Here is a 26461-nt window from a genome sequence, read left to right as displayed (position 1 = left end):
ATTAAAGTAAACTTTTTCCCTTTTTACAATTAAAAAATTAAAATAAAAGTTACATGTGCTTTTATGTGCAAGTATGAGCAAGTAATACTTGTATTACTAAGTTTATATAAATAATGAGTCAATAAATAAATAATAAGTCAAAACAATTTGTAATAGTATAATTACAAATAGTAAGTATAGTAATAGTAAAATAATTATATATGTAACAACTATTAGTATTTGTATTTATTACTATTTAGTAAGTTAGAAAAATTAAGTTAAACATGCAAACAAAAACAACACCAGTATTTATAATAATAGTAATAATGATAACATTATTGTTACTGTTGTGATAATTATTAATAATTATTAATGTTAGTAGTAGTAGTAATAATAATATTCTGTATAAAAACATAAAAAACACCTCTCTTTACTAAAGGGCTTTCGATCCCTTTATGAGTAAATATAGAAGAACACTAATATTAAAATACTAAAACTGATAATAATGTGTTTAATTGTTACTTTTACTTTAAAGATTTAATGAGCAAAAATAAAGAGGCTTAAAAAATGGTGTATTTATAAGAATTAGCTGCTTGTTGATTTGAAGGCACCGCGGCTCTCAGCCAATGAAGACGCTCCTTCTCGCTGACGCCACGGAGTAGGCGGGGCAGATGGGCAGCAGCTCGCGCTCCGGGCAGGGTGCTCGTTATTTGCCGGATAATAACATCCGTCTCTCTCTCTTCCTCCATCCCTCCCTCCATCCCTCATCCATCTGCCCCTCTGCTCGGCGGCCGTGCTCGCGCTGAAGATGGCGTGCCAGGCTCTGACGAAGGGCGAGACTGTGGCCACTCTGCGCGCGGAGTCAGAAAACCTGAAGGCCAAGCTGGAGGAGGAGCGAGCCAAGCTGCACGATGTGGAGTGTGAGTACCGCTTTACTGACCAAACACACACTCCACAAAACACACTGACGTACATGAATCCACACACAGTGCAAACAACACAGCGTGTAGGCACACTACATAGTGCGCACTCACTGTACTTATTGGACAGTAGACCCTTCACGCTGCGTTGTCCAAATCTGTGCAGTACTGTCTGTATTATAGTGTGCATGGTGTGCACAAGCCATGCACACTCCAAACCACACTGTGCACGCTTTAAACCATGCTATACTATCCATACTACACTATACACACTATACACATTACAACCACACCAACTACACACACTGCCAAATTGCACATCCCAAGCCACACCATGCACACTAGCCACAAAAATATTCCATATTAGTGGTCTTTTCATGGCTGTTTGGCATGCACACTCCACACTACTCCATGCAAACTAGCTGTGCACACTTCAAACAATACCATGCACCTTAGCCAACGCACACTGCAAACCACACTGTGAACACCCCATACCACTTGCCATGCACACTCCAGAACACACCAAGCACTTCAGCTGTGCACACTCCAAACCACGCCAAGCACAATAGCCAAAGCACACTCCAAACCATACTATGCCTGCCACACTCCAAAACACACAGTGTGCACTAGCCAGTGCATACTCCAAACAACACTGTACCCAGGCACACTCCAAGCCACGTCATACACAGTCGCCAATTCACATCTTCCAATGCTGACTCCAACCACGCCTTGCACACTAGCTAATGCACACCCCAAACCACACTACACACACTAGCCATGCACACTTTAAACAACAATGTAGAGACTATCCAATGTCCAATCCAAACCATTCCAGGCACAGTCAAAGTATACATTGTATAAAATATACATTGCCTTAACCTATGTAGAAAGTTCTAAACACCGCCTGGTGATGGTGAATGTCTGAGGATCTTAGCCCGTAGGTTTTAATAATAATACGAAGTCCTGCAAGCTCATGGTTTGCAAATGTGTTCAGCCAATGCAGCCCTGATCATGTTCATCTCCGTCTGACTGTTGTGTTTTTCTCCCTCAGTGCATCAGGTGGCGGAGAAGGTGGAGGCGCTGGGTCAGTTTGTGATGAAAACCCGCAGAACGCTAAAGGGTCATGGTAACAAAGTGCTGTGTATGGACTGGTGCCGGGATAAGAGAAGGATCGTCAGCTCCTCTCAGGTAATCAGGGCTCTTCTAGACACATCACCTCAGTACGACCCCTGTCCAGGGTCCTGATCTTATGGTTCTGGTTTTGTCCCGTTCTGTTTAAAATCAGAAGCAGTTTGGGGATGTTATGAGTGTTCAGTGGACAGTTTGTGCTTTTTGATTGTTTTTATGACTCAATCTCTCTTATAGGATGGGAAGGTCATTGTGTGGGACGCCTACACAACTAATAAGGTAAATCAGTTTATTTGTAAAGTGTCCCTATAAATGTAATATAAAATATAAAACAATACTTTATATTTCAGAAAATAAACAATGAGTGAATAGTGTAATAAATAATGTAAATAAAGCGCTATAAAAAAACAATGCTAAAATATTTGATATGCTGGGGGAAAAGGATTTTTAGTAGTTTGGTATTCTTGAAATCAGTAGTCAGAAGTGTCTTTCTGATTGTAGTATTTGGAACTGTAAATATATTTCCATAAGCAACATGTTTTTTTTTCTTTACATGTAATTAAGAAAATGTATTTCTTATTTTTTATTCATTTTATTTTTATGTATTTATTGTTGACTTATTTGTTTATTATTTAAATATTGTTAAAAAAAATTCAATGATGCGTTGTCCCCTTAAATGAGTTACTATTTATCTTTATAAATGTACTTAATATTTCTAAATAATGACTTTTTCTCTAATTTGTAGTTAAATATTAAAATTATGCATTTTGTATTACAATTTAATATTATAATATTTAATATTTTTAAATAATTACTTTTTTTAACTAAATATTTAAAATAATGACATGCTCAAAGTTTGGACTTAACATCTTGAAAATATTAACTTGTAGGACAGAAAAAATGGTTGCACATAGTGCACATATCTATATGTGTGTGGCTGTGTGTGTGTGTGTGTGTGTTTGAGACAGTGAAAAAGAAAGAAAGAGACAGAGAGAGAGATGCTGCACTAAGGTTAATGCTGCCTAATGGAGGCTAAGATTTTACTGCTGCTCTAATCCTGAGTGCCACACTTTACACACAGATAGACATGCCATTAACACACACACACACACACACAGACACATCCATATCAGCACACAGGCACACATGCACAAAATAAGAAGAAGAAGAAGAAGAGAAAGAAAAATAACAACAATAAAAATAGTAGTTTTTAATTGTGATTTTGATATTTTCACAACAGTGTTATCCCTGCTTGCTTCTCAATATGAACAAGCCAATAATAGGATAAATACTAAAAGAAATTATATACACTTCTTACTATATATATATATATATATATATATATAATAAAGTGTTTAATGTGCACATTATGTGGTTGGTGTGGCGCAACAGATAACACCACTATTGGCCAGTGAGCTACCACAGCATGTGGGAGACTGGGGTTCAGTTCCCGGTGTGGGTGACTATGCTGCACTACACCAATAAGAGTCCTTGGGCAAGACTCCTAACACTACATTGGCCCACCGCTGTAATACCAGTAACCTTATAAGTCGCTCTGGATAAGAGCGTCTGCTAAATGCCATAAATGTAAATGTAAATGTATGTGTGTGTGGTTTACAGGAGCATGCGGTTACTATGCCCTGTACGTGGGTTATGGCGTGTGCGTATGCTCCATCTGGCTGTGCGATAGCCTGTGGGTAAGTCTTCTACACCACCGTCTGTGACCCCATATCCATCCTCCAAACCTGAACCGTCATCAGCACCATTCTCACAAAACACTAAAACCTCAACACTAGAGGGTTCAGTCAAAACTCAGACATAGACAGTCTTCCACCGGTCTGAGAAGTGTGGGCTGATGGACTGTATCTGAGTGATAAGCGAGGTTGTAAATTGGATTTTTCGCAGAATTGACGCTTTAACCTTCATAAATCATACATATCAGTGAAACTGCTCTCAGAACAGCTGTGTAAAGACAATCCTCCGGCTGACCTCACCTCACTCAGCGCCCCGTAGGGAAATGGCATGGCTGTTTGGATGTTTTCCATGACAGATGCACAGAACTCATTAATTAATTATTATGCGAAATCGGGCGTTTATGAGCAGGAAATGGCTGGTGTATTGGCGTCCTCCAGGGTTTGAGACTCAGACCTGTGCTTCAGTGTGTTTCCTGCCGTCCGCTGCACTTTTTGCTCTTCAGTAAGAAGTGCGCTGTGAATTTACATGATAAAAATGAGGCGAGTGGCTGCAAGTGTATAAAAGATGTGGCATGAAATAGAATTCCTGCTAAAAGTGGTGAACATAAAGAAAGCAGCTGTGCTGCTGTAACATCTTTTATTCATTTGCAGCCGCCTGCCACCTTTAAATTATGTACCTTCTTACGACTGTTCTTCTCAGTGCAAAAGCAGGTTCTATGCAGTGCTGAGAAAAAGGTTCCTTGGCTCAAAACAGTAGGGGAACCCTTCATGAAGCTGTATAGAATCCTTCTTTTCAAAAAACGTCCAACGTCATTGGAGATCAGGCCCGCGATTGTCGTGTCAACGAATACCAACAAAATTATGCGTGAGTGCCTGATCAAATCCATACAGTGACAGGAGTTCAGTAACAAGTATGCAAACGCAAATGACAAAGCCCAGCTAACGCTCTGCAAACGCACAAACGTGAGGGTGGGGGTCCACCATGACAGTGGACTGGTAAAATCTGCCAAGTTTTACAAGATGCTATAGTGCCCCTTGTGGCAGTGCTCAGAATGCAGCTTGCGCTTGCAAAAATGAAATGAAATGTGCCGTATTTTTATATATAATATATAACTACGAGTGAAACCCAGTTCCTGCATTCACATCCTTGTGTGTAGTATGTTTCGGGTCTGAATGTGCTCACTGCTGAGATACACAGGTTTTCACAGCTCTGGAAGACATTTGTACTGTAGCTATAAAGACTGTATGTAGATGAATATGTTGCATACTATTGCAGCTGGGAACCTCTGAGGCTTAATAATGCAGCCTAACCCTCTTTTTCTTTAATCTCCATCTCTCTCTCTCTCTGTCAGTGGGCTGGATAACAAGTGCTCAGTGTATCCTCTGTCTCTGGATAAAAATGAGAATTTGTCTGCCAAGAAGAAATCTGTGGCGATGCACACCAACTACTTATCAGCCTGCAGCTTCACCAACTCTGATATGCAGGTGAGACGCTCTCGTTGAGCCTAAATGGAACTAGTATGCTGAGTGTGTCTGGCCAGTATCTTTCATTTAAACAGGGGAAGCTTGTGTTTATTAAGAGTTTATTAAGAGTTAATTACATCTATAATCAACATAGAAACATAATGGTACAAAATGTAAATGACAAAATGTGTCAAATCCTGAAGTGACAAGACATGATTGAAGAAAGAAAAGAACTGTAAGATCAGGGTGAGTTTAGAGTTCTGGTATAGAGCAAAAAGCTAATCTTTGAAACAAGGTAAGCTGCTGTTGGGTCTGCAACAATCTTCTTCTGCTGGTCTTAGAGGGACAGCAGCTTCACCCGAGGATCTGTTCAGAAGCTAATAATGGAATAATGCACTGTAGGTTTCCACGATGCCCACCTACTCATTTCCAGGTCCCACACACTAGCTAGGACTCCCATGATGATGCCACCGGCACTGGAAGTGTGAAGGCTAGTATGTGCTTTCTTCAAGTCACATCATTCCAGCCAATCACATCTTTTCAAATTGCTGCTAACATAATGTCACTGTACAGCTGAGCACGCCTGGAGAAGTACACTAGCTTCTAATTCTGTTACAGTGGCTAACAGACACCCACACTGACCGGCATCTCACTGTGTGCAGGAGTGATGGAGGAGGGGGGGGGCATGCCACAATTGCAGCATCAGACCTTCTAGTACTGATAAAAGGCTGCTACTAAGTAAGGGTGTAAGAAAATATCTTGTGTCTCGACTTATATACACAATAGTATGTTTTGCAATACTGTATGTGTTAAAAAATATACCACAATATATTGAATCATAACCCCAATATAAATGTATTGTATCACCAGGTTCTTGCCAATACAAAGTCCTTCTATTAAGACGCCCAGCACTGTAGTTTACAGTTTATGGCTGTACATCAGAGATTGACATGACACCTGAGACCACATACACCACAAATAATCCCACCGGTCAGTAATGCACTTTATTAGCACTGTGTTGGTAAAGTGGCCTGCGTGTGGCTGTGGGCTTTGATGAGTCAGGCTTTAGCAGTGAGATCCTGTTGAAACACTGTATGGTGAAAAGCTTTGGCGGCTCTGAGATTCATGCTGGTTCATGCTGGGATTTGAATAATTCAGCTGGAGCTGCGTGTCTGCGGGCCGTATCGTGGGCTGCAGCGGGGTGGTCGCTAATGGCCTGCCATTGTGGGGTTATTTTTAGCGGCGGAGCAGCCTGGAGCAGCTGGAGGTGTGTGTGGACGCTGAGTGCAGGGAAAGATGGAGCTGACTGTGAGGGGAACGCACTGTTGAACAGAGCTAGTGAAGCTAGTGAAGAGCCTATTATCTGTTTATGTAGCCATACATGTACTGTATATTTATTATCATGGTCCACAGAAACTGCGTGCTTGTGATGTACATTATACATGTTGTAACATTTTCAGAAAATCAAATCAAATTCTTGAAGGCGATGTGTTAAAAGCAGGAAAAATAGGCAAGCACAAAGATGTAAGCGACTTTGACAAGGGTGAAATTATGATGGCAAGACGACTGAGTCACAGCATCTCCAGATTCCATGTGAGGTGTTCCTGGTATGCGTGGGAAGCCATCAAAAGTGGTTCAAGAAAGGAACTACCTGTAAACTGGCGACAAGGTCATGGATACCTAAGGCTCATTGATGTGATTCATGAAGTTCCCACCTCACAACGTGCAGAACTTAAAGGGTTTACTGCTAACGTCTTGGTACCAGATACCACAGGACACCTTCAGAGGCCTCATGGAGTTCATGCCTCGAATAGTCAGATCTGTTGTGGCGCCATAGTGGGAACCTAGGGAAGTCTAAGGGCATTTTCTTGATTTTTGCATATCTGCAAAAATGTCATTTTAGAATATTTTAAATTTTGTGAAAACATCCCTTTACTGATCTGGACGAATTGTTTTGGGGCTTAAAGTGGGTTTAAGGTTCACAGAAGCAGTGGAATGTATGAATAAAGTGGTATATAAATGGCATATAAACTTTATATTGCAGATGAGAGGCGGAATCAAAAAGGTGGGCTCGACAGATTCAGGAAAAGTTTGAACAGTATTTCTGCGCTTTATTATCTCAAATATATTAAATATCGAATTTGAAGTCCTTGGCTTTCTTACATGCCATTTACATTTATCTTTTATTTTTAATAACTATCTACTGTATGATAATTGCTTTGACTACTCTAAAAACTTAGTAAGTATTACCGAACTAGTTTCGGTTTGACAGCAACAGGGTTAAAGGTCGTAAAAGGGGTAAAACAGTAGTGTGAGCAGGTTTCAGCCAGTTAAGAAATTGAAAACGTGGCTTCAGCACTGTTCCAGGTCTCTTCACTGAAAGAGACACTGTTAAACTGCTACACACCAGCTCACATATATCTTATACGAGCTTCAAATCAAACACAAAAGCTTTGAACATTCATAAAAGTATAGAGACGCCTGCTAGTTTCTTTTAAAATCAGTGGTGTTAAAGACTATGGTCACCTTACTGACTTGTGTAGTGTCTAGGCTTAGAGGATCTTTGAATTATTAGTCTATCCAAACTAGCTGAGGTTTTTCTTGGGTAAATAGCAAAGCACTTTTGTAAGTCGCTCTAGATAAGAGGGTCTGCTAAATGCCTTAAATGTAAATGTAAAGAGTTTAACCTGCTTTAGCCTATATACAACTAATAATTATCGATTTAATTATCTACTACTACCATATTAAATAATACTAAAATAACAAATAAGATTAATAATAATAATAATAATAATAAATGATAACTGCTACTATATACTACTAATAATATTAAATGTACAGATTTTCCGCAGTCTTGTAGATATACTGCTCTGGTAATACTCAATAAACAGATGCTCTCTTTTCTTCATCACACTGAAATCTGACTGTTGGAGAAACTAAAAGGGAAAGGCAGAAGTGAAAGTCAGGGGATTTTATTTCTTCTGGTTTTCCCCAGTGTTTCCACACTGGTAATACCGAACTCAGGTGAAGAAGTTTGTTTCAGGGATTTTACAGTTTGATAAACATCATATGATTTTATAATTTTTTATGTCATTTTACTGTATATTATTGTCATTTATCTTCTTAACCACATTTAATAACAACAGTAGTCAATAATAACCTATTATGTTAATCAGTAACCTTTATAACTACAATCTCAAAGCGCTTTACAAACAAATGAGAGATTATTTTAACAGCCATTAAAAATATGAATACAAACAGCCCTATTTTAGCGATCTTTTTATGTAAGTCGTCAACCGTGCACCGCACAGCTTGATTTAGGGCGTGTCTATCTTTGCCATCATAACGACAGGAAAAGTACACCTTGCGTGTAATAGCAAAATAGCAATGAACGTCTGACTGTTGGCATCTGCCTAGGTTGTTTATAGTCAGTGGCGCACCTGTGGTTTGTGTTGCCAAGATAGCAATACGCCAGATATTTACCTGAACACACCTCATTTCGAGACCACCACGCCCATCAGCGTAGATATATTCACAAGCAGCGTTGCTGTTTAAACTGCACAGGCGGAAGGCGTGAAAATAGACTGTTGGCGGGGCGTAAGATAGCAATGAGCATCACAACGCGCCTTGCTAAGGGTGTTAGGGCCCAAAACGTAAGATACAAATCTGTGACGATAATTAGATTATTGACTTGCCGTACAATATATCGCTGCTGTCCAGTTAAAACCATGTATCTTCTTGTCTGTTTTTAGTTTTCTTCTTAGTTTGAACCCTGTAGCTGTTCTGTACACTGTGTGAATAGTTCTGGATGATTGGACCAATAGTAATGCTCTAAATTACTTTAGAGTAATTTATTTTCTATTGTCTTCCATTCAGAGTTATGGATGTTTTTGTTTTCTGTAAAGTTACCATTTTCATTGGAGAGCGTAGATATGGACATGACCTCAATATTTTTTGCTGAACTCGATATTGCCTGTTGGGGTTACTTGCGTGTTACTCGCGTCTGCTGTCTGTCAGAGGCGAGGCGACGGTCTGTGGGCAGACAGAGACATCTATCCTGTAGAATAAGGGTGCCGTCAGTGCACTGACCAGTGCATCAATAACAACTCCTCCATACACACAGAGCGGACTCTGACAGGTAAACCCATGTTACTCAAGGCCAATTGGTTTTTTTCCCACTGCATAATTCCAGACAGAAAGTTTGTCATAAGTATAAGTATAAAAAGCTTATTACAGAAATGGGTCTGTCATTCACAGACCCATGCCTACAATGCCTAGGAATGCCCACAACTACAATTACATCTAGTTACTTCATTGTGTTCACGCTCGTCACTGGTCAGGTGTTTGTGTGAAGTAGGTCAGCTGACTGCCGGGGGTTTAGGAGTATTTACGGACATGTGCAGATATCACACACACACATTTTCACTCTTAGGTAAGAGACAGAGGGAGGTCATGCGTGAATTTACCAAAAATGGCAGGCAAATTTTCATAGCACGGTAGACTGAATAGCACTCAAACGCCCCCCTTTAATAGTTCCCGTCATTTACACACTACAGTGATTTCACTGTCAGGAGAAGAGAACTGCCAGCAGAGGGAGACTGTAGTCAGTCAGTCTGCTGCTCTGGCACTTCACACATATTGCTTATAGGTACTTATATAATATAATACTTATATAATACTTATATATTATTATTTTTGTTATTATTATTACATAAAATTTACTTTTTATGACATCCAGAAGCTGAAAGAGCACAGCATTTTGAGTCAGCTGCAGCTGATTGATTTCTCATCATGTTTTCTCATCATAGCAGTCTGCACTGTTGAAAGCTCAAGCTAAAAATGGCTTCTTATAGCCTTCTTCTACTTTGTGGGCCTGGATTACTTTCGTCTTTAGATCAAGGTCTGAGAAAAATGCTAATCTTTTGCACAGGCCACGTGGCATTTTTTACATTTTATTTTCTGGAAGACATTATTATCATATATAGCTCCTTACATATATACAATATATATGGGATGTATTACTGTTATTATTATATTTCTACAGTAAATATGGGACAAATGTGTATATGTGTGTTTCTTTGTTCCAGCTCCTGACCTCCAGTGGTGATGGGACATGTGCATTATGGGATGTGGAGAGCGGTCAGCTGCTGCAGAGTTTTCATGGCCACTCGGCTGATGTGCTGTCTCTAAACCTTGCACCCTCAGAGACAGGAAACACCTTTGTCTCTGGAGTCAGTATCTTCCTTGCCTCTCTGCTCATTCAGGATTTGACAGGATTAGAATGATGCACTTTTACTCTGAGCAGCTGATTTGATTAAGTGATGTGTTGCTGATATATTCAATGCTGATATCTCTGTTATCAGCTGTTGCTTTGTATTTGATTTGTCATCCTTATGTGACCTAAATTTTCATTCATTGTGTGTGTGTGTGATTGAAAATCTAATATGCAAAAGTGGTTTGTCATTATTTTTTAAAAATTGCAGTTTTATAAGATAACTGTTTTTTTCTCAAATAGGGTTGTGATAAAAAAGCTAATGTGTGGGACATGCGCTCAGGCCAGAACATCCAGACTTTTGAAACTCATGAATCAGACATCAACAGTGTAAAGTAAGTAATTTCACATGATCAATTCATAGTAGTTACTGAATAATAAGCCTTAATATTGCTGACTGAACTAGCAAGGCTAGAGGTAAGGAAGTTGAGGTCAACTGAAAACTCTTTCCTTTGGGTGTGTCTTTCCTGTAGGTACTATCCCAGCGGAGATGCTTTTGCTACAGGCTCCGATGATGCTACTGTGAGTGTCCCATAATTTATGTTTTTGACCAAAAATCTGATTATAAAGATATAGGTTTTCCTGTTTTGGTACAGAATGACACAAAACACTATGTGACATCCTTTACACACGCAAAAACACAACCCACTGCTTGCAACCCAAGCCATTTCTTACTGCAAATCAGTCAAACCTCAAAAGAAAAGAGAACCAATAAACCAATCAGCGTGTCACTCGCCATTCCCTTTAAGAGCCAGGTGCGGTCTTGCTAATTGATTGCTATTTAAATGGTGCAAATCGGGGGTTTACGTGCATTGGGCTGCACACGCTTGTGTTGGCAATTCACTGCCAAGATAGCAATTAACATCCGACTGTTGACATCTGCCTAGGCTGTTTTCAGTCAGTGGTGCACCTGTGTTTTCCGTTACCACCACACCCATCAGCGTAGATATATTCACAAGCACCCCTGCTGTTTAAACAACTTAGGTGGAAGACGTGAAAATAGACTGTTGGCGGGGTGTAAGATAGCAATGAGGATCACAACGCGCCTTGCACAGGGTGTAAAATAGGGCCACTCATCTGACACTTTTGTCCAGAGTATCTGCAGAATTGGTAAGTTTTCCAGGCAGAAGGTGTCCATAGCTAGTGTAGAGAGGGTAGATGCTACAGTTCAACGATGCAGTTGATGCTTAGATACTGCTTAATATAAGAGTCACGGATACCCACGGATACCCAGATACCCAGTAGATGCACAATGCCTAACTGCAATTGTATACACACTACTTTGTATGCACACACACATTGTCTATCAGTACCTAATACATTTGTTGTGTTTCAGTGCCGTCTGTATGACCTGCGTGCTGACCGTGAGGTGGCCATCTACTCCAAAGAGAGCATCATCTTCGGCGCCTCGAGTGTGGACTTCTCGCTCAGCGGTAAGGAAGTGGACTGCGCTAATGCTAACAATTCCTTAGGCCTTGTGCTAAAGTTATTAGCATACAGCAAACCACGGTAATATGCACAAGATAGATTGACTAACAAGTAGCAAGCATTTTGACCAACTACTGGTGGTAAGATGTTGCACTTTACTACAAAGCAACTGCTCTTTCCTTTCTTGTCTCTATCCTTACAGAATGCTAAGCTCTGCTAGCTTCCATTAGCCAGTTTGGGTCACAGTAGATTAATGTAGCAGTTTAAGCAAAGCATTATGATTTTAAATGTTACACACACACCCCTTCCAAATGTAGTCGATCTGAAGTCTGAGGTTTACTTGTTTACTACTGGTTTTAAGCTAGTGTATCTAGTGTAGTAAAGAAATAAAAGAAGCTTATTAGCATCGCCAATTAGCGTGTAGCAAACTGGTCAGTAATCTCTGAGTGACCTGCTTGCATTGTTTCTGACCCTGTATGACATCTAGGCCTGTATTATGGCAATAGCTAGGTACAGATGTTTGGATCAGCATAAGTATTGGAAAGTGTACCCACACAAATACCTACATCATACCTACACCATTCCTACATCAAAATGAACTTTTAAACTAAGATGCTTTGGGAAAATCCCCATGAGCAGTAATTGCTGAGTGGGTGTGGTTCCGCAGTGGCAAGCACTTTCAGTGCTCAACAATAGCTCAAAGCAAGCAGACTGGCCCTGCCAAGGCCAACAGAATCACATTTGAGGCACATTTGAGAGGAAGCTACCACCGGATAACACCAGAATCCTGAGGAGGTAGGTGGTCAAAAACCCAAAAGAGACTGCAAAAGATCTGCAGCAGGACTTGACGGCAGCAGCCACTGAGGTTTCAATTTACACAGTAAGGCACATTACTAAATGACGTTCTGTGACGAAAAAGCATGTCTGGAAGAGGAAGAATGAAGCATACCATAAATCTATACCATGCCTACAGAGAGGCTTGGCTGTGGCTTGTTGATGGCTGCATTAAAAGAACAGATTTGATTGCTGGAAACCATAAAAAAGCCTAATAGTTATCTGGAAACATGGCAGCAAGATAAACTTGAATATAGAGAAGGAAAAAAAGGGTTTAGGATGAGGTGAAGGGTAAATATTAATAACACTCTAAATGTAAGGATTGTGATATACACTGAGGTGGAGCTACAGTCTCTCATTAGGGTGAATATTAATAACACTCTAAATGTAGGTATTGTGATATACACTGAGGTGAAGCTACAGTCTTTCATTAGGGTGAATATTAATAATACTCTAAATGTAGGTATTGTGATATACACTGAGGTGAAGCTACAGTCTTTCATTAGGGTGAATATTAATAACACTAAATGTAGGTATTGTGATATACACTGAGGTGGAGCTACAGTCTCTCATTAGGGTGAATATTAATAACACTCTAAATGTAGGTATTGTGATATACACTGAGGTGGAGCTACAGTCTCTCATTAGGGTGAATATTAATAACACTATAAATGTAGGTATTGTGATATACACTGAGGTGGAGCTACAATCTCTCATTAGGGTGAATATTAATAACACTCTAAATGTAGGTATTGTGATATACACTGAGGTGGAGCTACAGTCTCTCATTAGGGTGAATATTAATAACACTCTAAATGTAGATATTGTGATATACACTGAGGTGGAGCTACAGTCTCTCATTAGGGTGAATATTAATAACACTCTAAATGTAGGTATTGTGATATACACTGAGGTGGAGCTACAGTCTCTCATTAGGGTGAATATTAATAATACTCTAAATGTAGGTATTGTGATATACACTGAGGTGGAGCTACAGTCTCTCATTAGGGTGAATATTAATAACACTCTAAATGTAGGTATTGTGATATACACTGAGGTGGAGCTACAGTCTCTCATTAGGGTGAATATTAATAACACTCTAAATGTAGGTATTGTGATATACACTGAGGTGGAGCTACAGTCTCTCATTAGGGTGAATATTAATAACACTCTAAATGTAGGTATTGTGATATACACTGAGGTGAAGCTACAGTCTCTCGTTAGGGTGAATATACTTTCTGCTCAAATTTAGTCAGTTCATGCAAAACTGAAAAGATGGTGCTTTACAGTACAGATGAATAATGGGGCAAAACATACAGCAAAAACAACCTAATTTCTCTCATTCCTTAACTGTAAACAGGAGAACATGCACTTTGGGACTTTACCTTTATGTCCTGGAATTAAAAAAAAAAAAAAATCAAACAGTCAGTAACAATAACAGCCAGTGATAAACATGTTATTATGCCTTGTGTGGCTAGTAATACTGGATAAAATAGGAACTTCTCCTGTAATTACTATGGTCTTTCTGCAGTCATTTTGCTTACAAGAATGTACGACTTGTAGATTAATACTTACCATACAATTATTGACGAATATGCATTTAATGCTGCCTTTTGCACACAAAACAACTTTCTTCTGGGACAAATGGGAAGGTTTTCATTACATTCATCCCAAATTTTGTCCCATTGTAGGTGCAAGTTATTGCCAACTTGCCAACTTTATCTGGGTCTGAGTTTTGTCAGATTGTTAATAGTTTAACTCATCCATGTTAAATGTAAAAGTTTTTCACTTGTAAACCCAGTTCAATCCCAGTGTGTGTAGTTGTCTTACTATATACATGCCCCCATTGCTTCTTTAGCTTTAGTTACATAATGCAGCATAGAACCACATACAGTATAATATCTTTTCAAGCTGTTACTCGCCCGAGGTCATAGCTTGAAGGATAGCACTGATCTTCTCAAAGTATATGCCCAAGGCCAACAGGCCGGGTTATTTATTCCCAATGCAACAAAACCATCTGACCTGGTGACAGTTGTATTCTTCCATAGCTACTGTTGTGAGGTCCTGCAAGTTTTACTAAACACTGCTTAAAACCTCATTCATCCCTAATGAGAGACTGTAGCTCAAGTCAGAAAAGTGTGTGCGTGCATGTGTGTATAAATAAAACTACACACTGTTAGATCAGATGTAGTTTTATTTATAATTTAGTAAGGTATCAAATTTATTTTTATTTCCAACTTTACAATGTAGGTATTGTGATATACACTGAGGTTGAGCTACAGTCTCTCATTAGGGTGAATATTAATAACACTCTAAATGTAGGTATTGTGATATACACTGAGGTGGAGCTACAGTCTCTCATTAGGGTGAATATTAATAACACTCTAAATGTTGGTATCATGATATACACTGAGGTGGAGCTACAGTCTCTCATTAGGGTGAATATTAATAACACTAAATGTAGGTACTGTGATATACATTGAGGTGTGATTTAAGATCTTTTTTGTAAACAACACATATTTGTCTATAATCATCGTTGATCACTATTTAATTATCAACTAATCACTTGCTACATTTAAATTTACTGGAAAGATCGGGATCTTTGTTCTTTGTTTATTGCATTGAGTTCTCTCTGAGTTCTGGGTTTTAATGCATCCAAATGCATTTTTCTCATGATTCCTCTACCACAGGTCGGCTGCTGTTCGCTGGACACAACGACTACACCATAAATGTGTGGGACGTCCTGAAGGGCACCAGGGTCGCAATTCTGTTTGGGCACGAGAACCGGGTCAGCACTGTCAGAGTGTCACCCGACGGCACAGCATTCTGCTCAGGATCATGGGACAACACTCTGAGGGTAAGAAAACAGGAAATACACAGCTTGCCTTAAGTCCTGCTGGAGCCAAATTTGTTTTAACTGGGGAGGTTGTCTAATTTAGGTGTTTATAGATAAGATCTGAGATTGTTTTAGTCCAGTATAAATGTGTGATGAGTGTATTTTTAAAGTGTTTAATAATTGTAGTCCTATTCCAAATAATTGTACACTAATTGAAACGAAACCTGCTAATAGACATGCTGTAGATGACCATGGCTTGCCAGTTCATGATCTCTCTGGGTATTTATGAGAATTACACTTCCTGAACGAATTAGACAGCAGAATTTCAGCAAATGAACTCACCCATTAGTGGTAAAGTGAGTTACATTTTCATTTACATTTACGGCATTTAGCAGACGCTCTTATCCAGAGCGACTTACAAAGTGCTTTGCTATTTACCCAAGAAAAGCCTTAGCTAGTTAGAATAGACTAATGATTCAAAAGATACCTCTAAGCTTAGACATTGGTGAGTTGACTCACCTGTTGATGTAAAAGAAAAGTACAAATCAGTAATCCCCCCCCCCCCCCCCGTCAGTTTCCTCATAAGCCATAAAGTCATTCTTCCTCTTTCCTCATAAAGTGAAATTCTTGAGTATTTTCGTGACCATAATCACAGTTACATAATGTTTTGATTTTTGTCACAGATTTGGGCATGAGGAAGGACCCGCTGCGTTTCAGAGCTAATATAACGAAGAATGTGTGGGACAACACGCAAAAGAACTGGCCACAGGACCTTTATTTTTAGAGGACATTTGTGTTTAGACTAAGTTTAGTTTCTCCTCACATAAATGAGAGAACAAGACGTTCCCTCCAGCCCTAAAGCGGACCCCCGATCACCAAAGTATTTGTTGTCATGTTTGTTTGCAAATTATTTTATTTCCGGCGCCACTGACACAATAAAAACATCTTAGAAATGGTGGCTCTACAGGAGCTGGAAGAATGTTTATAGCTTTGAAATCTACATGTTAATCTTCTAGGTCATGTTTGGCCATATCCGGTTGGTCCATTTGTCATGAAAGTTTCATGCAATGTAAAAGCAGTAGCTTTTTGATTATGAGTTATGAGGTTTTGATGTGACAGCGATTATGTGTTCTTTAAATGTAGAAGAAACACATTCCTGAAGCACACAGTTAAGCTGGAAAGATAATTGCTTCAATTCAGTGAGCTGGACGAAGAAACCCTAGATAAGTAAGTGTGTATTTATTAATAAGACAATTTTTAGTTGCATCATTACTGTAAATCCTGCCTGCTTTTGGATGTTAAAACAGTCAAAACAAGTAAAGAATTTGTCTCATGCTGTAATTTTTTCTCTTCAAAGTGCAGTAGTGGAAATGCACATAGAGTATTCACTTCAGTATCAAATGCATTAAAATAGTTTGGTCATAAACTGTTGTTTGGTGTCTCGATTATTAATTGACTTCTGTACTGTATTTGGAGGTAATAAAATATAATTTAATGTGTACTGCAACGTGTACAGACATCTTTCTTTAAACAATACCAGCAACTGAAACAGTAAAGAGGGTTCCATAAAGTGAAGTGGAGCGCCATAAACATGACTTAAGCAAAGAGAAGATCTATAAACATGACTTAAGCAAAGAGAAGATCTATAAACATGACTTAAGCAAAGAGATCTATAAACATGACTTAAGCAAAGAGATCTATAATCATGACTTTAGCAAAGAGAAGATCTATAAACATGACTTAAGCAAAGAGATCTATAATCATGACTTTAGCAAAGAGAAGATCTATAAACATGACTTAAGCAAAGAGATCTATAAACATGACTTAAGCAAAGAGATCTATAATCATGACTTTAGCAAAGAGAAGATCTATAAACATGACTTAAGCAAAGAGAAGATCTATAAACATGACTTAAGCAAAGAGATCTATAAACATGACTTAAGCAAAGAGATCTATAATCATGACTTTAGCAAAGAGAAGATCTATAAACATGACTTAAGCAAAGAGATCTATAATCATGACTTAAGCAAAGAGATCTATAAACATGACTTAAGCAAAGAGATCTATAAACATGACTTAAGCAAAGAGAAGATCTATAAACATGACTTAAGCAAAGAGATCTATAAACATGACTTAAGCAAAGAGATCTATAATCATGACTTTAGCAAAGAGAAGATCTATAAACATGACTTAAGCAAAGAGATCTATAATCATGACTTAAGCAAAGAGATCTATAAACATGACAAGCAAAGAGAAGATCTATAAACATGACTTAAGCAAAGAGATCTATAAACATGACTTAAGCAAAGAGATCTATAATCATGACTTTAGCAAAGAGATCTATAAACATGACTTAAGCAAAGAGATCTATAATCATGACTTAAGCAAAGAGATCTATAAACATGACTTAAGCAAAGAGATCTATAAACATGACTTAAGCAAAGAGAAGATCTATAAACATGACTTAAGCAAAGAGATCTATAAACATGACTTAAGCAAAGAGATCTATAATCATGACTTTAGCAAAGAGAAGATCTATAAACATGACTTAAGCAAAGAGATCTATAATCATGACTTAAGCAAAGAGATCTATAAACATGACTTAAGCAAAGAGATCTATAAACATGACTTAAGCAAAGAGATCTATAATCATGACTTTAGCAAAGAGAAGATCTATAAACATGACTTAAGCAAAGAGATCTATAAACATGACTTTAGCAAAGAGAAGATCAATAAACATGACATTATTATAGTCCTATAGACATTATTATATTATTCGGGGATGCCACAGCTAGCTAGGAAAACCCATAACGCAGACGCAGACGCAGACGCAGACGTGGGAGGGACTTTAGTGAATCAAACGGTGCAGCAGCTTTCATACACGTACTGAACGACCTGAGAGGAGCAGCTGGACAGCGGGGGGACCGTGAGTGGGCTTTTGCATCCTTCATTTTTTTTTAACACGAGTAGCCTTCTTTGCCTTTCTGGTACTGATGAGTCGCTTTCCGACGAGGTTTATTTCTGTGTGAAAGCGGAAAAGGCCGCTAGTAAACGGCCGGGTTGCTCTGCCTTATTGTGTCTCATTGATAGGCTGCAGCTTTAGCTTTAGCATTAGCCGCTTTGTGTGGATAAAACGGAGCTCTCTGACATTTCTGCGTAATTTCGGCGCCTTTGTGTTCATTTTCTAATAGTTTATGGCTCGAAACCAGCATTTTCCATCAACGTGAACAGTACAACGTGGTTTTATGAGGCGTCTTACTCGAATTTTCCGTTCCACCTTAAATTGTGCCGCGGCTGCGCTCATGCTTAAGGTGGAACTGAAACTTTCTGTTTCTGTGGTTTTCCGACCGCTTATCTGGTTAGAGACGACGTGGATGGAGAATTTGTGAGTCAAACTAGTGCTAGCGTGTGTTTATAGGAATCTACTCATCATGAGTATCGATTTATGACCAATACAGCCGGGTGTTTTCTACCGTGTGATGGGGGGGCATTCCCAGGTAACCTGTGATTTCCATCTGGACCGTAGACCTGAGGCGCTTGGCTAGCCCCCCCACCCACGCATGCAAATATGAGGGGCTGTTACTGGAAGCATGGGGAGCTGTTTCACATCAGACTTTCATCCTTTTTCGATTTGTGCTTTAGATTCATTCAGCATCCCACAGTGTTGTCAACCCATACAGCAACACTGGGTAGCTAACTGTGGGAAATTAAAATAAACATACATAAAAAATGCTTTTTAACTAGTGCACTGATATTTTCTAGATATTATGGATTAAACGTGTCAATAAGAAATGAAGGCTGTGCAGATATGAGAACTGTGAGCTGATATTTGATATGCAAATGTTTCTTTGATGTACAGTGTGAGTCATTCATGCATTACAAGGAAATTAATATATATATATATATAGTTTAAATAGTAAGGCATGGCATTGACTACTAAATCACGACACATCCTCTGTGGTCTGTGACTGACCTAGCAGTGCTGAAAATAAGTCTTATTCAGAGCATACAGTGAATGGACGTAATGTGTGGCCTAGTAATTGGAACTAGTCATAGCCGAGCCTCAGGCAAACAGCCAAAATATGATGTAAGGCTGGATGAGCTGCATGGACCAGGGTACTCCAACAATGTTTTGTCTGTCAGCTGAGAAGAGCTGCAGAGGGAATCAACAGAATAAATAAATGGCCCTTTTCCAAAGTGCATGCTGTTTATACTACCCTTGCAATGCACCCTGCAAAGTATTGCAGCCTTAATATTACATTCACATGATGAATAGTTAGTATCAAGATCATCTTAGCTGGGAGAGATGGTGTTCAGTGTGAAGCTTGCTTGACTGTTTAAGAATCATGCTGTTAACTATAATTGACCTAAGTCGCGTCATCTGCTGGACAAGAATGGCATCAGAAATACCTTTAAGCCACAGGAGGTCAAAACTCAGACTCTGGGTCTTTTATGAAAAGTGAGCACAAGGTGATGGAAGTGATCAATTGTGCTCACAAGAGTAAATAATCATTATTATATGACAATCTAATCAATATTTTTATTTTCTGTACAGAAAATGTCCTGTTGGTTAAGGAAAGAAACCCTGGCGCTGGCGGAGGATTACATTGCCTTCTGCACCGGGGTCCAACGGACACCTCCCACCGAGACAGCTAAGGCTATGCGCCGCTTGGCCAAGGAAATGGAGCGACAGCACCACTCGAAATTCCACTCGCTGTCCCAGAGCTTCCTGGCAACCTGTGGCGCGGACCCCAGCGCGTGCCTTCACAGCGTCATGACCGTTCTGGTGGAAGATGGGAAACTGAACTGGGGCAGAGTTGTGTCACTCTTTACATTTACGGGCGTTCTGGCCACTGAACTATTCTCCAGAGGAGACGGGCCAGAGTGCTGTAGCAGGCTAGCAGAGACGATAGCTGATTACCTGGGAGGAGAGCATAAAGACTGGCTTGTGGAAAATGAAGGCTGGGTAAGCAGTTTGCATGTGATTGGTCAAAATGCTCAAAGTACAGAACATTTCATGCTGAATGTAAATTGATTTGGTGGAAATGCAAAAAGAAAAGCAGGATGTGCTGGAACAAGCAGAGTTTGTGGAATCTGCCCCCGAGCAGACTGTTCTGCCATCAAAACATGAACTAAACATCAGCTTGACATTGAGTTCACATTTTGTGCTGAATGATTGATGAAGATATAGTCCAGAAATTACCTGAAAAATCCTGCTCAAGTTAACTAAAACTAAAACTTAAAGAAGCAAAACCACAACATGCTCATTTCTTGCTACTATTATCGTCAGCTACTTCTGGAGAAAAGTAAGCGTTTTTAAAGATAAGTAAACGCCTTATCTGCAATGCCATTGTCCAGTTTGTAATGAAAGTGCGCATGAGCACACTCATTAATTGCCCTTTAGCTGCTGTTTGTAGTGGGAAGTGTGAGGCCAGTTTCTCTGAAGTGCGATTGAAAACAGGAAGTGAAGAAGAGATGAGTTCGGAAAGCAAAACCAGTCAGTACAGATAGTGTGGATTTAGGTGGATTTAAGTGATGCCAGCTTTACTGCAGTATCTGGGGTTTCCCCCACTCTATTTTGGCATGCTTTATCAGGAAGCTTGGAGGCGGTCTGACTGATGATTAGATGATTGAAGCGGGTAATTTCTGCATTCCCGCCCTTTTCTCATTTTTATTTTGGTAAGAACAAAAAACGAAAAAACACAGCATCTTTATAAAGACCTGAGAAGAGTTGCAGATGAGATGTTGAGTTGTTCTGGTGTTTAAGCTGAATGCTGAACACAACCATCTGAGTGAAGGTTTAGAGCAGCACCTGCGGCTTCTCTGTTTATGGCAATTAGAGAGTGACTGAAGCCAAACCATTCCAGGAATGTGTGTGGGAGCTTCCCGAGCTGCACTTTTATACCCAGTTTAATACCACAGCAACACATCACAGCTGCTCTGCCCCGAGTTCATCCTTTCTGCTTATTCTTTTCTTCTCCGTCTCTCCGGTCATGAAACTCACTCCTGTTTTTCTTTGGCTCTTTTAGTTTGTTCTTTCTTTCTCTCTTTCTCTTTTAGCTTTTATGTCCCATGTTTTTTACTTATTTTTGTCTCACACAGACTTTTATGGTGTGTCTTATAATCCATTCTGACTCACCTCTCGGACCAATCAGCTTAACTTTTCTTCCCAGTTCCCTTACAGCACTTCAGTAAAGTGGTAGTGGTACACACTCTGGACTGATATCTGGTATTGGTCTACTGATGTGAAAGTAACTGGTTTATAGTGGGTGAATGTGATGCCGCTGATTTGAGTTTCTATAGTGTGTGTGTGTGTGTGTGTGTGTGTGTGTGTTTTTTTTTTTTTTTTTTTTGGGGGGGGTGTCCAACTCATAATCAAATGATCACAGTGGGACATTTTGACCTTGAAGGGACTCCCCCCACGCCCCCTTATATCCATCTGTAAAATAGCTAAAATAGATTCTTTTATTTACCATCTGAAAACGTCCACACTTCTGCCGGCTGGGGAATAATGTCTGTTAATGGTGCCTTGAGCACACCAGGTGTCGCTCTGAACACAGTGGTGTAAACAAAGTTTAATTTTCTTTCTTTCTACCTGTTTATTTTGCTTCCCTCCTCCATCTGTCTTGCTCTTTCTTTCATTCTTTCTTTCTCACCTTTCATTTGTTTTCTTATTATTTGCTTTCTTTCTTCTTTGTGTTTTTATTCTGCTTTCTATTGTTGACTGTGCTTTGTAAGACGGTGAGTTTCTCGCTACTCATCATCCTGGAATAAATACCACCCAGACCACCACCACCACCACCTAACCCACCCAACCCAAACTCAGACCATCATGTATTTCAGCATCTCTTGGTCCTTATATGGAAGCAAAGTGAGCTTCAGGGTGGCTTACCAGAGGTGTAAATGAGTCAGAGTTGCAGGTAATGTAATAGACGTAATGTGCTGGTGTAAAGTAACGGTAATCACTTCCTCTACTTCAGTTTAGTCAGTTTGTTTCAGTTTGTTTGAAACAAAGTGCTGTCCTGTGCCGAACAGGACTGAACCTGAAATACTGCTACTTCTATCTTTCTGATACAACATGGAAAAACTCTTTACTCATATGTGCAGTAAACACACAGACCGTTTCCAAAGTTAATAGACTTGGTGTGAATTATCGCACTTCTGCATTTGTTAATGTGGAAGCGCAAATAGTAGCATTAAACAGCTTCCGGTCATGCTGTAAACAATAGCTGAGGCCACTGCCCTTTTCTAAATACGCCAATAATTTAACCACAGTCACCAGAGTTTCCACTCCAAGTTGAAAAACTCCAGCTAAAAACTCTGCTTGTCATGTCGTTTTTAACAAGGCAAACAATAGACTTTAACAATAGAGTTAAACTGAACCAGAGCGAATGCAGAGCTGAATGTTGGGACTGATTTACTTTGTTTTGTAAACGCTGTTTACTTATTTAATAACTGTTCTCAGTACTAGTTTAATGTAGAAGTATGAGGCTGTGTCTCTTTGCTCGTTGTGCTGTTCAGGGCGCTCGCTAATGTTGCTCATGTTTACATGGGCTGAGTTCAAGCTGTCAGAACTCAGTAAGTGCTGGTCTTCAGTTTGTCCATTCAGAGATGTGATGTGGGGGCTAACATAAAGAAATGCTCTGCTCCTTCTCTGCTTTGCAAAACTCGTCACACAGCCTAATTCCTAATGACTTTATAGACCCCGCCATTTAGAAAAAAAAAAAAGAGAGAATGTGAAGAACCTTCTTAATTGGTAAGGAATCTTCACATCCTCTTCATTAAAAAAGAAGGTTTTTCTAACATGTCTTTTATAGACATGGATCTTCTAATTGGAACTAAAAATGGTTCTTCTATGGCATCACGCAAGAAACCTCTGTAGCGCCTTTTCTCTTAAGATCATCAGTGAGGTCAGGATCACAGATGTTGAATGATTAGTATTGGATGGAGCTCAATCATTCCAGAGAACACTGAGCACAGCGCTGTTCTGTTGGTCAGTCATTTTCAGTGGACACTAAACAGGCTGTGTGTGCTCAACTGTCAACAAGTAGCTGAATTCACTCATTAGAAAGGGGGTCTGAATACATTTGGACATGCAATCTCCTTTGATGAAGATTTAGAGCATCCCTCCACATTTAAGGCCAGACAGATCTGTCTTTCGCATTAGCTGTTTCTGTTACTCTTCCATGTAAACACGCACCGGCACGCAGGCAGGCGCACAGCTGGCAGCTTCGACTTGGGAGACCGCAGCCTTTCAGCCTATTGTGTTAACACACTATTGATCTCCACGCCTCACAGACTTTAAAAACGCTTCCCTTAGAAAGAAACATGAAAAACTCAGACAAATATCCACCACCTGGACTTTTCTGACCAGTACAACAGGTGGCTTTCTGCTGGCAGCTGCTCAGCTCACTGCTTCATAAACAAAACGTTTGCCCTTTTGGTTCGGTATTAAGACCTAGAACTGCAAGGCATGTTGTTTTCCTCATGTATGTTGTTGAATTTTGTTAACTCTTGTTGAGTTTGTCCTGGAAAGACAAAAGTCGCTGCAGATTTTTATTAAAAGCATTTCTATTAAGCTAATGTTCAAGTGTTCAGTCATATTTAACGTAAAAAATAATTTTTAGAACCTGTTTTGTTCAGACGAGTATGTAACACCCTTAGGATGAGTTAAACTTATTAATGTTATTTTGATAGTTCTATTTATTGTTTTTGTAACGTTATAAAACCTGACTTCTTTACATATCCATCTGTTCAGCCTACTGCAGTTTAGCCCCGCCCATTCTTGCTAAAGTTAGAAGGAAACATGATACAAAGCAGCCAGTTAGAGCAGTGTTCATTTCATTTACATATCAGTTAGGGCTGGGCAAAGAATCTGAAATGAATGGAAAAACATTCAGAACTTCGTTCGGCTCACTGTCAGCATTCACCACTGAATGTTTCAGCCGTTTTCATCGAAGTGCGGGACGATTAAAGTTTAATTTCAGCTGCTCTCCAAGAGCAGAGTTACGTAACTTGTAAAGATTCATGCTAGAAGCTCCTTTTTTGGCCTCAAGAGGTCAAGCGTGCCGAGGTGGTTTTTTTGGTTTTTTTTTTTTTTCTTTCTCTGATTCTTGCCGTTTTAATGTACGCAATGACAGCTGTGTATATATGTGACATGTCTACGCTCTTTCAACAGCGCTATTACCTCTTATGTCTGATATTTTCCACTTGCACTAAAACCCCATTAAAACAGGGGTGCATCCCTGTCGCTTACTAATTGGGAATACTAACTAGTACAGAGGAACAAGTGGAAAAGTGGGAGTATGCTCAAATATCCACAATGCATATTTGGAACCACAATGCAGTGTAAATTGGGAACTACCAATGTCTGGGGGGGATTGGAAAATATTTTTGGAAACAAAATTGAAACTTGAGTGCAGGTTATTGGCAGTTATATTGGGTTGTGATTTGCCCGCCTAACCGGCATACGAGCGGTTTTCTTAAAGGTTTTTGTGCTTTTTAAGCATCTTATCTTCTCCAAACTGTCATAAAGCACAAACTGTGTGTTTTACGGGACTGCTGAGTCTAATGGATATGTCTTGTGTCGTTTGTTTGGCAGGAAGGATTCTGCAAGTTCGTCAGCAGAGCTGGACATGTAAACCAAGATTCCTCCATGAAAACAGCACTGTTCGCCGCCGCAGGGGTCGGGTTAGCTGGACTGACCTTTCTCCTTGTGCGCTGACAACCTTATTTTTTTTTCTTGTTCTTTACATGCTCTTAGTCTTTTATCATTTTGATGCCTTTCTCTGTCTTCTAATTTTTTCCCCTTTCACTGATTCTTCCATTTCCCCCCCCCTTTTTTTGCCTTAAGTGATTCTTAAGAAGACCACTTTCAATAGGAAATCTTTCAGTATTTTTGTTTGTTTTTTCTTTTTAAGAACCAGTTATAATGCCTCTGTTGAATGTTCTTTGCACATTTGTACCACCAGTCAATCATCCTCCCTCTCTCTTTCGCTCAGTCGTTCTCTCACTCTTGCTGTGTGATTTGTAAGATCTTTAAAATGATCTTCACAAAAATGGCAAATAACAGTTTGCATATCTTGGTGCATTTTTAGGGTAGAAATGCTTCTAGGTAGTCACATTTTGGTTTGTGTATTTTTTCATTATTGAATAGTATTTAACAAGTTTTGTTGTTATTACAAAAGGAACCCTTCATATAGGAGGAAAAATGTTTATTCTTTATTAGTGGTGTTTAATTATTCAGGTTTTATTTTCCAGTTCTGTGTTTATAGACCGTATATTGTTCTGAAGTCTTAATTCATTCACCGACATTGCAAATCTGCGTTTGAAACGCACAAAATTAATATATTATATTTATATGAATAAAAATGTAAACAGCAGCCAGAAACATCTCATTTACTCTATATTATTGTGTGTTTGTTTACGTTCATATAATTTTTGTTTTGTTTTGTTTTTCGTAAAGGTGCTAATCTGTTTAATTCCAACCCTTTCTGTGACTTCCCAATTAGTGACCAACTTCATTTGTACAATGTATTTATTTACCATTTAAAGAACAAATTGTAACTATTGTAACTAGGCAATTACCCGCATTTGACAAAGCCTATTTTTGCATTGTTTTATTTATTTAACACTTTCTTAATAAAAAAAAGTTACCATAAAAGCTGGATTTCTCTTACTTGTTTTAATTACTAATGAAACTAAATATTTGATTTGTTCTGGTGCTGCTCTCTGCAAATGTAAAGCTTTCATGACCTTTCATATGTGTAATTCTTTAATGGGTGTTTAAAACGAAACTCTCAACTGTAATGTTCATGTGGAAACTAGTACTAACTTGCCTCACAACTCATGAGGCAGATGGCCTTAAAAGACTCCAATGGAGTGGGTGCCACCTCAGCGTGGCATT

The 26461-nt window shown here is 39.2% G+C and overlaps 2 protein-coding genes across 2 annotated transcripts; both read left to right on the top strand.

Moving 5' to 3' along the window:
- The first annotated feature begins 646 nt into the window (after window positions 1-646).
- Window positions 647-17056, top strand: gnb5b (guanine nucleotide binding protein (G protein), beta 5b). The gene is made up of 11 exons (XM_072694805.1): window positions 647-899; window positions 1951-2087; window positions 2265-2306; window positions 3648-3724; window positions 5074-5206; window positions 10273-10416; window positions 10701-10792; window positions 10931-10979; window positions 11794-11890; window positions 15410-15576; window positions 16239-17056. Exons 1-11 carry the CDS (start codon window positions 788-790, stop codon window positions 16248-16250), a joined length of 1062 nt encoding a protein of 353 aa, XP_072550906.1. The 5' UTR covers window positions 647-787; the 3' UTR covers window positions 16251-17056.
- A 1336-nt stretch (window positions 17057-18392) lies between these two features.
- On the top strand, window positions 18393-26175 carry bcl2l10 (BCL2 like 10). The gene is made up of 3 exons (XM_072694807.1): window positions 18393-18481; window positions 20111-20521; window positions 25157-26175. The coding sequence occupies exons 2-3, from the start codon at window positions 20114-20116 to the stop codon at window positions 25277-25279; spliced, it is 531 nt and encodes a 176-aa protein (XP_072550908.1). The 5' UTR covers window positions 18393-18481; window positions 20111-20113; the 3' UTR covers window positions 25280-26175.
- Window positions 26176-26461: the final 286 nt, after the last annotated feature.

This window comes from Salminus brasiliensis, chromosome 13 (assembly GCF_030463535.1).
Source record: "Salminus brasiliensis chromosome 13, fSalBra1.hap2, whole genome shotgun sequence".
Taxonomy (NCBI): domain Eukaryota; kingdom Metazoa; phylum Chordata; class Actinopteri; order Characiformes; family Bryconidae; genus Salminus; species Salminus brasiliensis.
This window is presented reverse-complemented; position numbering and strand designations above follow the sequence as displayed.

Bases quoted from the DNA above. Each gene is read 5' to 3' on its own strand.
- bcl2l10 (XM_072694807.1), top strand. From the start codon at position 20,114: ATGTCCTGTTGGTTAAGGAAAGAAACCCTGGCGCTGGCGGAGGATTAC. The intron at 20,522-25,156 runs GTAAGCAGTTTG...TTTGTTTGGCAG, and splicing joins TTGTGGAAAATGAAGGCTGG to GAAGGATTCTGCAAGTTCGT.
- gnb5b (XM_072694805.1), top strand. From the start codon at position 788: ATGGCGTGCCAGGCTCTGACGAAGGGCGAGACTGTGGCCACTCTGCGC. The intron at 2,088-2,264 runs GTAATCAGGGCT...TCTCTCTTATAG, and splicing joins GGATCGTCAGCTCCTCTCAG to GATGGGAAGGTCATTGTGTG. The intron at 11,891-15,409 runs GTAAGGAAGTGG...CCTCTACCACAG, and splicing joins TGTGGACTTCTCGCTCAGCG to GTCGGCTGCTGTTCGCTGGA.